A 15,528-nucleotide genomic window follows, 5' to 3' on the forward strand; every position below is an offset into this window, starting at 1 on the left:
CTGAAGGATGGAGGACAGAATCATCCATTGATGTAAGAGATGGATGAGGCAGCAAAAAAAAAAACGCCTGAGCAATGTCGACCATATCATTCAAGATCGTGCGGCAGGGTATGAGATGCATATGTGATGTCGTATGTCGATGTTAAGCAAGAAGTGCCTAATCGGATTCGAAGAGAGGATTTGCATGAAGAAAGGTTTATGACAAGTAAAAGAAACGCGCAAAGTGCAACATCAGAAATGAAGGGAGGAAGAAGAGAAGTGTTCTCCTCTTTATCCAGCCTGATGGCGCTAAGAGAAAAGAACATTTAGTCATCAAGAATATGACAAGTAATACAGAAATTTAAACTTTGAATACCCCTAACGATACATGTTGGTTTCCTATGAAGATCCGATCCCTTAGTGGGCACAATGGCTGAGAAGGTTGAGATGAACTACATTGTCAGGAAACCCCGGTATACACCATGAATACAAGGTCCATACTAGAAACGTTTGCTAGATTGTATATGACCCCTTTACAGTTCGTTACTCAATCATCCAAGGTACGCATTCGTTTATCTTTTTTTATACATTTTTTCTTAGAAAAAAAAAAAAAAAGAATTGGGTTGCTTGCATGCGCCTCTATCTACACCGCCTAACAAGTCTACGGAAACCACATTGATCAGATTTCCGCAAGTTCAATCTACTGAAAGACTGCTTGATGTTCAGTTCGCCCTCATTACCATCAACGAGCCAACAATGTCATACAGATGGCATATTACTGGAAGAAGTAAAGGACACCAAGGATCAAGTAACCCCAAGTAACGCCAATCATTCTGGCGCCAGAATCAACTTCCACTCCAACCCTTGGAAGTGCGTGATCATGAGTACCCGTCTCCACTGGCCATATTTCGGATTGTGTTGGGCTTAGAGTTCGGGACTTCTCGTTCGTAGAGGCGATGGCTGAGGAAGGAGGACCAGTTGAAATAGGATCTGAAGCGCTCAAAACTATGAGGCAAGACTTAGCTTAAAAAACAATAAAAATTATAGTTACAAGAACAGATAAAGCAAGTACTAAAAAGACAATCATAGATGTTGTTGTAACACGAGCAGACTTTGCAGTTGTTGCTTGTCCGGGTGCTCCGGAAGGGGATGCAGATGTATTAGAGATAATTTTCATGGAAGGGACGAAGGGGCAAAGATACCTTGAAACGATTGAGAAGAGGGCGCCGGTGGTGCTATAATATTACTATAGCTAGTAGTGTCACTCTGTGGAAGTGGTAGACTTGATGGACTGGGCGATGGCGGTGGTGGGCTCGATAGATTGGGCCGTGGCGGCGGTGGTGGGCTCGACGATTCAGACGGCGGGGAGCGAGGCGGTGGTGCGGTACCAGTAGTGGTTGAAGAGGTCTGTGGTAAAATAGCAGAAAACGGAGATGCGGGGCGTCGTGGTGGTGCAATATCAGTGGTGGTTGAAGATGAAGAGTGTGATAATGTAGTAGAAATAGTAGATGGTGGGCGTCGTGGTAATGATGGGAGCTGCGTGGTTATGGTTATGGTGGTAGTAGTAGTTCTCCGGGACGGCGGCGGCGGTGGGGGAGGAGGAGGGGGAGTAGGTGGTGGTGGGGGTGGTGGTGGTAATGGTGACTGTGTCGATGATGATGATAATGATGCTAATGGTGATGGCGGTGATGTCGGTGATGATATTGATGGTGATGATTTTGGTGGTGATTCATTTACCATAGATATTGTTATGGCTATTATTGACTCCTCTTTGCTGGGCTCAAAAATGTCCTTTGTACACATATCTACTGTAGCTATATTGTAGGCCGCTATCAGAGAGAAAAATTAGCATACGTATATGTATATATACGTACCCCTATGGCTACCGGAAGGAAGATCAAACATACATGGACCCCAACCCTCAATGCAAAATTCATCCAGACAAGACTCGATGCTCTTCCGGAACTCGCCGCTATGGCATACACACCCCCAATCCCTTGACTTGCGACATTCTTCTGGACCAACCGCGGTTCGGCGAGTTGCAATACATTCGTTGGCACAGAGCTGGCTGGTTGCTGGAAGAACGAGGAGTGCGGCAACTAAAACGAATAACATTTGAGTAAACATCTTGTATAGGCTTTTGAGCAAAAGACGAATACCGGTACTGTAAGTGGGCTTTTGTGGGTATTGTGTTATTTATGGCGGCCATTTTTGACAGGTGGTCGTCAATGGCATAGAATAGGTCGAGAGGGCGCCTTGCAAAGAAATGCTTGAAGGGAGTCAAGACTGATAGTACTTGTAGATTATCAGGTGACTCACGCCCTTCTGTGTATTTACAGAGAAAGTGGATATAAAGACCGTTTCTTTCAAGATCGGGAATTAAATGATCCTATTGTTTCAACATGACATAATTATGGGTAGTGGTTGAACTCATGAAGTTGCAATTATTAGTGTGTTTTTTAAATGAACTCTGAATTCCGGGACTCAAGAGAAAGGTGTGGTATCTAGGTCTGTTGCGGGGCTTCTTCAAATACGATCATCAAAAAATAAGATGGGTATATATCGATATTCGATCCTAATACGATAAAATAGAACATGAGTGCTAGCCTCTACCAGAACTCGCGCATTAGTAAGCATATATTGACACAGAAATGATTTTGATGCTACTTTCTATTGGAATCATATCTGAGCTAGCTAAACCACTATCGCATAATCTAAGACCGTACACAACGCATTCCTGGATCGTTCACACATCTTGCATCTCCTCATCCGAATCTTCCTTCAGGTTTGCATCTTTCTTAGCGCCCTCTCCAACCTTTTTGGTCTCCTTATCCTCGCCTTTCTTCGCTTCCGCCCCCTTAGCTTCCTCCCTTTCCTTCGCCGCCGTCAAATTATATCGTGCCGCTCTGACAGCAGCCGCATATTTCGCCCTACCTCTCTCCGCTTCACCCCTCTGCTTTTCCAATGCCTCAATCTCCTTTAAAAGAGGAATATAAACTGGCCTCCATATATCTTCTTTCCCGGTCTGGTTGAATGCAGTGTTGATGGCGGTGATCCTGTCTGTTTTGCGCTCGAGAAGGGGCGCGATCCTCTTAAGCTCGGCCTCAGAGGACTTTAGCGCATTTTCGTAGTTCTTGAGGCGAGCTTCGAGGCTTGCAGTGGCAGAAGAAGTGTTTGCCTGGGAGGCAGGAGTGAAGGGCGAGGTGTACGGCATTTTAGTTGGCGTATGAATGATGTTCTGTAGGTAATAGTCTTGGGGATGTGTCGATGTAGTGCAGTGATAGAGTGTGATGGAAGTCTGGTTAACGCGGTATTTAAGCACTTAATATAGTATGGTGTTTTCAATGTAACTTAAACGCTTGAAATTTTGTTCCCGCAGTTGTCCCTATTCAAGATGAAAACATAAGAGAGATGATCAAGGTGACTTATTTCAACGTTAGCACGTACTGTTTGAAATTACGGAGAGTCTGGGGGGCTCTTGGTAATATAGGTATCTATTGCAAAGACAAAGAAGCAATGGTAACATGCGTCATGGACCATCACTCGGATATATAAATTTAAGGCGGGAGCGAGGCCGCCCGATTGATTGATGGATTAGTAATTGATTAAGCAAAGCCAGTTAAATCGTAAAGACTTGAAGGTCTAGAGAAGATGGCCGACTTAGAATCTTTGGAGAAAGGTTTATGGTTGTCATGTTTGTGTTGGGTCAAAAGGATCATATGTATCTTGTTAGTAGGCATTGTGTCAGCGCGTCCAGAAGGTTTTGATATCACGGATGCGATAAAAATATCATTCTGAGTAGGATCTAGTTAGAACTGTGACTTGACTATTAATATGTTAAGTACCAGCGCGAAGAGATGTACCGTAATGTATTAATGAGGATCGAAATCTTCATATATCACTCGTACATCCCTGTCGAGATTCAGCCCTATATATGTGCATACAAGCATTTTAAATAAGTCTTATCAGCTGATCGGTTACTGGAAGAGCGAAAAAGGCATACCACTAATCTTCAACAACTACCACTCTATACCGCTAACTAGAACTCAAGGGTAGATTTGGATCCCAGGGTTAGGGTTTATAATGCTGATGCAACGTCATGACAGCTAGCATCTAGCTTCGTATGTCCTGGGTTAACTTCTTACCTAGATAATTCCTAGCTAGCTTTGTACCTCGTCCATCAATGTATCCTTCCCTATATATTCATACTTCTCTGGACTGTCATGGACACTGCTACATAATAAGGTGTCCTGCTCTTGGGTATCAGTTCTCTACATCTCAGAATTTGTTGGGAATGGCTTTTGATTTCTTTTTGCTGGTAATGTCCATTTACTCTTCACCCTACTCAAAAGACAATGGGCTCTATGCGTGAGAATCTCGTGCTATATATAAAGTTTTGAGCAGAAAGGGCGCGCGTACTGACCAAGGCTATGTGCATATAATCTTCCAAAAACGGCCATTCCACTTTCTGCGGGCAGCCCTGTATCTCCCAACTATATACAAAATAGGAGATATATAGTCTTGAGGTGGCACCTGAAGCATCTAAAGTAGAGAAACGCTCTCGCTGATACCTTTCTGGATTGCAGCCAACGAATCACGAAAAACGTTACGGCAGTTAACCGTTGGCCGTATAACCATTGGCCGTATAACCGTGTCTACCACCTCATTTAATAAGATATATATGAAGTTGCTAATTTATTGACCTAGTGGTATCGAGTATGAGTACAGTAAAAGCATACTACGGCTCCCCCGGGTCTCGCCACTGTTCACCAGGCATGGCTATGAAGAGGTCCTTTGCGGGTCGAAATCACAGCAGCATCTATATGTACCTATATGGATCATACTGCAGGTCTCCCACGAAAAAACATCCGAAACTACTCGGATAGACGCTAGAGCATGCAGATACAACTGATAAACAACTCGGGTCAACACGAAGTTAAGTAAACATGATTTTAGCTATCTCAGTTCTTGTAACTAGCTAACTTTAAAAAACTACGTCCATGATGCAAAAAAGACCGCCTCCCGCGAATAAGCAAACACGGTACGTACGTACCCTCCCAAATGAATCCTCCTCTAAGTACACGAAACTTCTAAAAATTCGACTGACACAGTCCCTAGTGTAGCCGCCATCCCACCCGTCAAAGTGTCCATAGCCTGTTTGCTCAAGACGAACTTAGCTCCCCTATCGATTGCCTTGAAAATAATTGCCCTGCCCCCGTAGATGATTCTATAGCACTTTCCGCAGTTGGGTGAATTCCAGCCGGGAATCGTAGGGCTAGCACCAACAAATGGGTGGCGTGGGATCGATCCTATAGTAGGGTGGGCTTTACTCAAGCCGTTTACACCGTCGCTGCAAGCTGTTTGATCGGTGGGAAGATTGGGGTTGTCATACATCGTGTCATAGCTGGCGGTGCTTCTTTCTTGGGCAAGTGAAGTACTAGTAGTGAGGGTGAGAAGGAGCAGAATAAGTGTGGGGAATTGCATAGTATATATCTCGTGGAAACAGGGAGTACTTTGGAGAATTAACCTTTGAGTGTAGGATGGGACTGACTGAGGAGGAAGAATTAATCCTCGACGTTGGTGGTTACCACATTATATAGCATTCTCCATCGTGTTGATCAGCTGACTGCACAATACACAATATGGGCGAACCCCTCTCTCTGTTCATGCTTTCCGGAGGCATTTGATCATAGAGCTAGAACTTCCCTTCCTTTGTTTCTGCTGGCCGCTTTCCGGCAGGATAGTCATTTCAACTCGTACAAAGAACCCATATCCTACGGGATGACATCATGATCATGGGAACATTTTCTCAAAGAATATGAGTTCTTCTGGGGGTAAGAAAACGATCTGTTACACGCAAATCTGCCGATTATTCAACTGATATCATGGCACTGAGTTACCAGTCACGGATATTGCTCTTTCGCATTTTCAGGGTAGTGGTACATACTAGTAATGAACTATAGAAAAGGTGTAAATGAAACACTGTTTGGTACGTTTGATGTCTTGTGATGTATTAAGATAATAACTTTGATCTAAAACCTAGGAATGTAGGCTTTTCTGTGCAAGATGGAAATTTGGCCTCTTATGTCCTGTCTCTACAACGAGTATTGAACTAAACAACAGTTACTGGAATGGCTTTGCCATTGATGCCTACATAAATGTAGCGTCAATTTATCAGCAGGAAGTGTATCATTTCGATGTATTATCCTACATCGAATATACCAAGAAATATATCGCCATACACCATTTCCGGCAAAACCAACCATTGCCGCGTACCATTTCTCTATTATCTTAGAGGTTCGAGGGACGATCTGGACTGGCCTATCGTGACTTCAAACTGCTTGAACTGCTCGTGCAATCAAAATAATGGTCAAGGAGACGAGATAAAACGTTTTTGGTAGTTATAATTTTAGTATAACCTGATCATGATGAACCTCACTTTATAATTTACCCGTTCCCATATAAGAGGAGACTGAAGCTGGATGTACTTCCAGTAACGGAGATCAATAAACCGTGACCTGCACCTATCCGCCCGCCAACGGTGCGTCATGACCTTATGAGGACCTCTCGAGACTAGCAACGAATTAATCTGAGGCTTTCCGTCAATATGAGAACAGCAGTCGTACCCGTACCTTGAAGCATTTGAAAATGATAGGGAAGTATCTTAAAACCCACTATAAATACGATTCTATGATAGGATAGAGGGTTGATGCATTCGCAAGATACAAGATATAAGATACAAGATTCAAGAGTTAGCCAAATCGCACGTATCCGGAAGTTAGTTCATCGAGTTACCATTATTCCCCATTTGTTAGAGTGATCATGATTGAAAGCGAGAATTTATATATGAAATCTATGTATCTATGCGTTGAATAACGTTACACACATGATAGATCACCCCCCTTCTTCTTGGCTGGTGACGGATATGGCGGGGGTGGTTGCATGAACAAGTATCATTCTGTAAATTTATTAATAGATATATATGGTCATCAGTGTAGGATAAATGAAATTCCTTAGCATGCACGCGATACATTAGAACTGGATGATTTATCTAAGGTGGAAATAAAAAGGCATCCGTATATGAGTATCTGAACGATTGAATACTCAGCGAGCGGTAGGAGGTAGCGCTAGCTCGGAGCAGAATACCCTGATGCGGCGATAGACTTATAAACATGTGTTTCTACAATTACTAGTAGAAAGGAAGCATGCTCGAGCAAATATCGGAGACATTGTGGAATAATATTGGTCACATGTAATGGCCTTGATTATATGTGACACTGCGGTGGAGGTTGAGTTTGTTTGTACCAAGGGACTCATGTTGATATAGGAATAGAACTACTCTGAGTGGCAACTGATTTTGGTACCTTTTCTTATTTTTACGACGTTCCGGCTCTAGTCACTCGAGACCAGAAACTTTGGTCTTTAGCTGATATTTTTATAATTATTCAGGAGTTACCGCAACATAAAACTAAATTCAAACTATTCGAGCTCTTCACAGACTACATGTCCTTGTCTCGTGAAATAACATAACGTCCTTATTGATGGCAGAAGTTCACAGTACTACACATACCACTGCGTTGAAAGCCTCATGCCCGTAGCCACGGCTCCTCCTTTACTAACACCTCACGCACTGGTAACTCAATTGGCATAAATTCAAAGTCTTCTGCCTGTTCTGGGTCTGGGGAAGTCAACAAATGACCTAGTTGTTCCATGACACGTTGTTCCAGGTTGTCTATTGCCTGTTGTATGATATTGGCGGGTACCGGGTACAAAGTTGGGTGTGTGATATTTGTGTTGTGGTTCATGCAACCGCTTATAAGAATGCTGTTGGTGGATAGCTGGTGGACAGAGCATTTCTCCGTGGCAGGTATGATAAGTGCATAGGCCCGCACTCTGAAGGGCATGCACGTGAGCACACACGAGGAAGAGGCGGGGCGTGATAGTTCCTTGTAGAAGGTGATGAGACGGACATTCTGATTGAATAGGAATTGGCAGTTCTCTATTCGGGACCGAGTTCCTGCATGTCAGAGAGTGCTCAAGCTGAATATATATGAAGTACGAAGGTTTGAGCGGGTAGGTATTCATACCAATGATCTGTTCGCGAGAATAAGAACTCATTGTCTAATAAAACTCAAAGTGCACTTTCTTGGTAAGGCTTGCTGAGGTTTTGCTTGATCCTTTGAAGGTGAGATAGGGAGACGTTGAAATGATATATTGACATGGGTTAGGGTTATTACCTCTTGAGGCAGTTTCAACCACCTTTAGATAAAGCATTGCATGTGTTCATGTGTTCACTCCGCTAAAATTCATCCTCCACCTCACATCTTCCACATGTCCTTCGCAAATTTCCATTTCTACATCACACTGGCAGATCACTACCTAGGGCGGGTGCTCGCGCATTCCTGGTGGCTTTCAACGTAATTGATGATTACTATGTGGTTTGTTTGGTAACTTTGATAAATCGGCTGATTGTAGAAATCAGTTTCTAGATTACTTGAGAATTCTACCACGTCATATTCTAATAGAAGATCGATTAATGTTGTAAATCAGATGTTCAATGCTGGACTAAATCCTTCCAATTCTCTGGAGTTTCCATGGGACTTGCCCTACGCTACATCCAGCTATACCTCCAATCATATTGCCGTTTTCCAATGTGATCGGTGATACACCAACCACTCATTAAGAAGTATGCTATAATACTTCTAGAAACTATCCAATAAGGGCCGGAAATTGAACAGTTATCAGTCTTATTAATATTGAGCGGCTTCCCGGTGAAACATCGCCGTGATCGGATACATATTTATACCTGGTCATCAGATAAAGCTGCTCAGAGTGTGCGCAGACAACGTATGAAGTTGTAGCTGACCGGAAAATATTCGAGTGACTGGCATCGATCTGAATGGGCTTGAATATGCCCAGCACGTACCGGTCAGTATATATACTACAAGGTTAAGTTATAGCAAAGTTCCTGTTAGTACTCAAAAAACCCTTGCTGCTAGAGTACAGTTACTTAGCTGGGAGATAAGAAATTCACCGCTTGATACATTTCAACTCCCTTGTCCTCCGAATATATAATTGTGGGACTAATACTAAAGGTTTATTACTTCCTATTAGCTTCCCGTATAGCAATATTCATATGGGAAAATGGGCGATCCGGATTGTTAGTACGTTGAATGGATTAGTAAAGGCAATCAGGCGCAGCATCACAGTGCCCAACCCCATGATTCGGCTGGTGGCTCTGATAGTTGGAACCTTTGGAATACTGATAACTTGAAGAATCCTCAGGCACTTGATATTAAGCGTTCTCTTCACAGTTGATATCAAAAAGCATTGTTCCGGTTAAAGTAATATTAATGTGGGGCATGCTTCGTATTCTGGCATTTAATTCGACGCCTGACAATAGATAAGGTGTTGGTGGTGGTACTGTTGCCTTGATGTATTAAATACAAGGATAATTCGTTTCCAAAGTCGCTTGTTGATGCGGATATCGAGGTTTGAGTAGTTACGAATATGTAGGCTGTGGGTGTTGATCGCGACGCCTTGCCAAGTGGGGTGGAGGATCGGTAATCCAATTATCTCACTGATATCAAGCCCGCCCTATTTACTACTCTATGATAGCGTTTCCGAACACGACCAATATTGCATGACATACAAAAGGGTGGATTTGGTGCTTTTTTGTATGGTATGCAATAGCAGTCGTGTTCGGAAACGTCATGAAATTAGTAGTTGGGAGTTATGCAAATTCGTTTAAATGCATCTACATACATAGCTGCAGCCGATCTTGGTGGGAATATCATTGAAGAGGTTGTCTAGATTGGCGAATGAGACACCCCGGTAATCCAGGATACCAAACCAGGTTTGCTGAACTGCATATTCTTCTGCTCCACATACCTGCAGCTAGTACTAGTGCAATGACGATACCAAGTAATTAAGCGCTGGCATAGGGATGTCTGAATTGCGGGGGTTTATCCGCCTTGTATGAATGTAGCACTTCTGATAATGTGCCATCTGCATGCGTTAGTTCCCTAAGATTCGTGTGAAAAGAATACTTAATAGCCTTCCGTCCCACTCTTTCCCAAAATCATACACAACCTGTGACATCTTTTCCATGACATTCCTCAGTACCCTAATCGCACTGCCGCCGATACCCGCCATTTCCACAGTATGTGCGATCTATATCACCTCCATATGTATATACCGACTCTACCTGCACCCATTGTCGCGCATCCCCGGGCCGAAACTGGCCGCCTTGACACTGCTCTATGAAGCCTGGTACAACCTCTTTGCCCAAGACGGTAGATTTATCTTCCATACCGAGAATCTTCACAAGAAGTACGGGCCAATCGTTCGCATCGCGCCAAACGAGGTTTCCATTAGCGACCCCGATTTCTATAACAAAGTCCACTACCCCGGATCGCAATTCGAGAAGGACCCAGTGACATACGAAGCCTTCGGCTTCGGCGATTCGATCTTCAGCACGCCTACCAACGAGTTGCATGCGAAGCGCCGTGCGCCTATCAAGGATTATTTCTCGCGACGTAGCATTCTGGCGATCGAGCCAGTTCTTCTAAATACCATCAAGAAATTCTTGGGCAGGATTGATGCAGCCATAGCTACGCAGCCGGAACGGTTGTTTGACATCCAGAATGGACTTAGAGCAACATCGGTGGATATGTCGACGACCTTTTCGTTTAATTTTCCGTTGGGGATGCTGGATATGGAGGACCTGGGAAAGAGGTTTTCTGAGGATGGACAACGAAGGTTGAAGGGGTTTTGGGTGGTCAAGTATTTCCCATGGTTGCCAGCGGTGCTGTCAGTGCTTCCGAAGAGCGTGGAGAAGTGGATGTTGCCAGCTATTCAAAGTTTGAAGGATTTGACGATGGTACGTAACGTGTTGATAAGCGCCGATCGGCCGAGTGAGTGGGATTGACAATCATATGAATTCTAGATGTCGAGGGGCTCCTTTGATAGCATCAAGGCGTCCGGGGAGACAGGCACAAGCATCTTTCACCACTTGTTGAGCCCAGAGAATATGAAAAGGGATCGGTTGTCGGACGACGATATCATCCAGAACGGTGTTGTATGCTTTGCCGCCGGCGCAGAGGTATCAAAGCATCCCCTTTATCGTCAAATAAACCGGTGACTAAAATAACACAGACAGTATCGTACACACTCATCATGACTGCCTTCGGCATAGTCTCGAACCCTGATGTAGAAGAGAAGCTCTATAGGGAGCTCCGTGAGGCATTCCCGGATCCTAACGAATTATGTCTCTCAAAGTTGGAAAAACTTCCGTATCTTGTTAGCGATCCCAACTTGACTTTAAATAAAGATGGGGAGATATACTCACAGCATGACTAGGTTGCGGTAGTGAAGGAGGGTCTACGACTCGCTCCTGGTGCCTTCGGATATACTCCCAGAGTGACGCCGAAGGGTGGGATTAAATATAATGAATACACTCTACCCCATGAGGTATGGGCCCATTTTACCACGAATACACATATTGCTGACGGCCATTGCTCCAGAGTGTGATCTCAACTTCGGCATTCTATCTGCACTACAACCCCACAATATTTACCAACCCAGAGAAGTTTGACCCCGAAAGATGGCTATCCCCCGACAGCAAGAATCTCGAGAAGTATCTCGTACCATTTGGAAGAGGCCAAAGGATGTGTGTTGGAATGAGGTAAGTGATTCAAAATGAGCTCGAGTGATCGGTAGATGACTGATAGAGGGTAGTCTTGCATTCTGCGAGTTGTATCTGGTTTTGGGGAGTATCTTTCGGAGGTATCAGATGAATTTGCATAACACTTCTTGGGAGGATGTGAAGCAGGGGATGGACTACTTCTCGGGATTTCCAGCAAAGGGGAGTAGGGATTTCACTGTGAAGGCTCAAAAGCGTGGGGACTAGATGTAGAGTCTTAAAATACAGGTCTAAAATGAATGGAGAATAAGCCACGCTTCTGCTGATTGTATCCAGGTTGATCTTATAACCTTAGGAAACCATTTAGGTTTTGACCCAGAGATACCTGTACTTTCAATAAATGTATGTACGTGGGTTCTAAACCTTAACTCGTGTTGGGTGGTTGATTAGAGCTGTCAGCTGTCCTCTCCCTGAGGGTTGAACTCGCTACCCTAGAGGTGCTATTGTCAGAGTTTATAAACAAACAAAAAAAAAAAAAGTTTATCGAGATATCATTACAACCCCTAACCCTAGTCTTGAACGGCAATTTCCCCTAACCTAAAGTTCACGTGATCGCGACATTTCTTAAATACTTTCTTACCCAGTTTTATGCACAGAACCTTTCTATGAAAGATTTTCTTCCATCATATTGAATATTTCCTTATCTTCCTTATCGTCAGTACGTGGGTGGTTCAAACGCCTCAAATTCCAACGAGTCCCGTATTTCTTGTTCGACCAACTGAGAATCAAAAAAGGAATGTTATAATCAGATCCGTCACAAAGACAATACATGTATGTCACTGCTTATGCACCCTGTTTTCTCTTGCAGCATAGATGTGTGGGGGCCTGTCTTATTACCAAGTTTCAAGAAATATGGTTGATGAAATCTAGTAAATACGAAATCTATGTAGTATGTTGCAGCAAATCTTGCTCCGGAGGTAAATACTGAAATCCAAAGCCCAAATATCGGTTACATTCTAACAAGCCATAAACCTGTAACCTCCACTTCTCTCATATTAGTAGCGTGCATAAGATTTATCCAGACGCTATCTGGAGATGATGGTAATAGTCGTAGCTCTTTCATGTATATTTGAATCTAAGACGAAGAATAATATGAGTGCATTAGGATTTGGCCGTACCGTTGTACAATCCGGAATCAAAGCCCTACATGTAGTTTAGAGCAATACGTCAGCTACAGAATACTTGAATCAGAAAGTAGGTGGGATTGATACATAAATGTAACCCGCGCTACTAGCGCCGTCCCATCCCGCTGTTGATCTCACATCACCCGAGACGACCACTGCTATTCCATATAACAACATCATCAAAATCTTCAACGACATAAGTGTATTCGGCGACGAGAATCTCTCTTTATTCCAACTATGTCGAGATGCTACTTCCCCGAGGAAAGTCCACCGGAGACATCCAGCCACCCTAGACCCATCTTTAACCCTGCACCTCCAAGGACTCTTTCTACCAACCTCAATTTCAGGTTCGGTCAAAATTTATCTCTCTAGATCAAACAGGATCTCAGGCAATGGATCCGCGAAAAGGCTTACCACACTGCTTTCCTGCCTGGAAACGGTAGATTTATTGGTCAAATCCGACTTCATAATATTCTTTGTAGTAATATAACAGCAAAGATGATACGTATCGGCCTCGATGAGGCAGGTCCGCGAAGAGTTTCAGCAACTCATCGACGAAGGATTTATCGACGAGTTAATGCAGGAAGAGTCTAGAAGAGGGGAGGGTGTAATCTCGGAGGCAAACCTGCCTACACCCCCTGGTGATCTGGCGGTTGTGATGTGGATCAAAAGAACCGCAAAAGAAGTGGCCTTTTGGGATAAATCCCATAATGGGTTTGCCAAAGGAGGATTTATTGGCGAGCTGAGGCTGTACAATAGGCTTGTTGATCGCTTACCGGATCTGCAGGCCAAGGTAAAACCCCCTTCTGGCGGGTATCATAATCATCAAACTATCACCAAGACTCTAGTGAGGATGGTATCGCAGGGATATATCGAGGAGCTTGAGGCCGAAGGCAAGTTGAGGCAAAACCAGAGCCAGCAGGTCGGAATGTTTGACCAGGAATCGGTTGGGACGTGAGTAATTTCCACTTGAAATATCGATATGTCCGTTAGTATTAGTTAGTTATCCATACTAACGAAAGAATTAATAGGTCTGATGAATCCAACTCTTCTACAAGGGCCACTCGAGGTACTCACATTGGACAAAGCAGTTTTTCCATGAGGGAAGATGCAGACTATTATCCTGCATTGAACGATACCAGGGAAATCGCTCCGGGAAAGGACACCACCGGTACCTGTTTTCGCAACATATTCCGCAGTGTACACAGTAAATCCCGTTCCGATTTTACAGACACCCCCAAAGCCAGTGATGATACGTCTGCCTCTTGTTGTGCCACGATTGCAACTTCCTGCTCGGAATACTATTCTCGTTTGAGAGAAATAGACGCTGAATCCATAGTTATTCCGGACCTCCGTGCGCTGCCGCCAATTTCAATCCCTGCGAGCACACAACATGCAATCCTTTACACTCTACAGTACAATCTCGAAATAGCCTTTTTCGAATTTGTGCAGAAATACTACCCTGGATTTCTCGCTTCCAATGGCTTGACCCACGCACAGACTGTCACCCTTAACGTCTGGACCGCCATTTTTCTCAAGGCCTGTTCCAAGGGCGAGATCTCCCTGGGCACTCGAGCTTTGCGATCCATCACCGTAGTTTTTGAAGATTTTGACGAGTTGTTTGAAGCTTCTATTAAGCGCCTTATACTGGACGGGAATAGAGTCGCTGAGCTCACTGCGTCCGCTGCGTATACAATGAAGTACCTCGGAGATCGGTTTCGTGCTGGGAAGGTCAACGAGATTAGCTTGGCCCTTGTAACCGCTTGCACCGAAGACATCGTCAATAACTTCACAAGAATCACCAATGAGCTCCAAGATACCAGGGAGAAGATCGCTATGGGGAGGAAGAAACTCGACATGCTTGAAGAGAAGCTTAAGCGGAGGTCAGATAGGGAGATGAAGGAACTGGTTGAGCGCTTGGAGGGATCTCTCCGTCAGGAGCTCGGGGCTCTTCAAATTCTGGATAGAACTATCATTAATTGATAGTATAAGCAAACGGAACTATGTGTGTATTTGTTTGGGTTTTTGAGACGACAATCTTCGTCTCTGCTGGTCAGTTGTAACTTCAACAACACATGTATCTTACTCCAATCTTTAAAGGTAGATGGGATACCTACGTTCTACCTGGCCGTTATTTTTTCATTATTCTTCCTTCGTCGTGAATTTTGCGAATAAATCCTTTACTCAGGCGTATATATGGTGGTCGTCTGCCCCGTATTTAAGAATTAATATCTGGTAGTATTGAGCAGCTATCACCGGTAGAGAGAGGTTTCGGTAATCAAAACTGTAAAGAGATATTTCTACTAGTGGCGTTTAGTTAAGGTACACCCCCCAAAGGCGATATTTTTTTTATATCAAAGATTTTTCCTTTCCGAGATCCAAAGCCTAGCCTCAGGAAAATCAAGATAAGATTAGATAGTAGGTTATGCCAAGACTCAACTATCTTGCTATCCTTTTTGGTATCTGAGACAACAAAACAGTTCAATTGTGGTGATGGTGATGACGATGAAAGAGGAGCCAGATGAAAACTACATGTAAGCGAGAGGTAGCCCCATCTGGACACCTATCCTATCTATCATCCACTTACAACGTATTTATCTATTACTAAGCGTTCGCATTAACTAGAGTGCGCCACAACGGCGGGTTAGGGTAAGAGTAGATTCTAACAGCGTATTTCAAGTTTAACCTTACGTAAGACTTATATACGGTCTTCGTTTTTAT

At 43.8% G+C, this 15,528-nt stretch overlaps 4 protein-coding genes across 4 annotated transcripts; 3 read left to right on the plus strand and 1 right to left on the minus strand.

Moving 5' to 3' along the window:
- Positions 1-735: 735 nt before the first annotated feature.
- LAJ45_01036 (uncharacterized protein) lies at positions 736-1,804 on the plus strand (the record flags this gene model as incomplete). The annotated part of the gene is made up of 2 exons (XM_046110634.1): positions 736-787; positions 1,239-1,804. The coding sequence occupies 2 exons, from the start codon at positions 736-738 to the stop codon at positions 1,802-1,804; spliced, it is 618 nt and encodes a 205-aa protein (XP_045975812.1).
- Positions 1,805-2,725: 921 nt separating this feature from the next.
- On the minus strand, positions 2,726-3,193 carry LAJ45_01037 (uncharacterized protein; the record flags this gene model as incomplete). Its single annotated transcript, XM_046110635.1, has 1 exon — positions 2,726-3,193. One exon carries the CDS (start codon positions 3,191-3,193, stop codon positions 2,726-2,728), a length of 468 nt encoding a protein of 155 aa, XP_045975813.1.
- Positions 3,194-10,087: 6,894 nt separating this feature from the next.
- LAJ45_01038 (uncharacterized protein) lies at positions 10,088-11,890 on the plus strand (the record flags this gene model as incomplete). The annotated part of the gene is made up of 6 exons (XM_046110636.1): positions 10,088-10,861; positions 10,928-11,083; positions 11,137-11,280; positions 11,341-11,451; positions 11,505-11,665; positions 11,719-11,890. The coding sequence occupies 6 exons, from the start codon at positions 10,088-10,090 to the stop codon at positions 11,888-11,890; spliced, it is 1,518 nt and encodes a 505-aa protein (XP_045975814.1).
- Positions 11,891-13,324: 1,434 nt separating this feature from the next.
- LAJ45_01039 (uncharacterized protein) lies at positions 13,325-14,790 on the plus strand (the record flags this gene model as incomplete). Its single annotated transcript, XM_046110637.1, has 2 exons — positions 13,325-13,761; positions 13,839-14,790. 2 exons carry the CDS (start codon positions 13,325-13,327, stop codon positions 14,788-14,790), a joined length of 1,389 nt encoding a protein of 462 aa, XP_045975815.1.
- Positions 14,791-15,528: the final 738 nt, after the last annotated feature.

This window comes from Morchella importuna (assembly GCF_003444635.1).
Source record: "Morchella importuna strain M04M26 chromosome Unknown Morimp01GS002, whole genome shotgun sequence".
NCBI lineage: Eukaryota > Fungi > Ascomycota > Pezizomycetes > Pezizales > Morchellaceae > Morchella > Morchella importuna.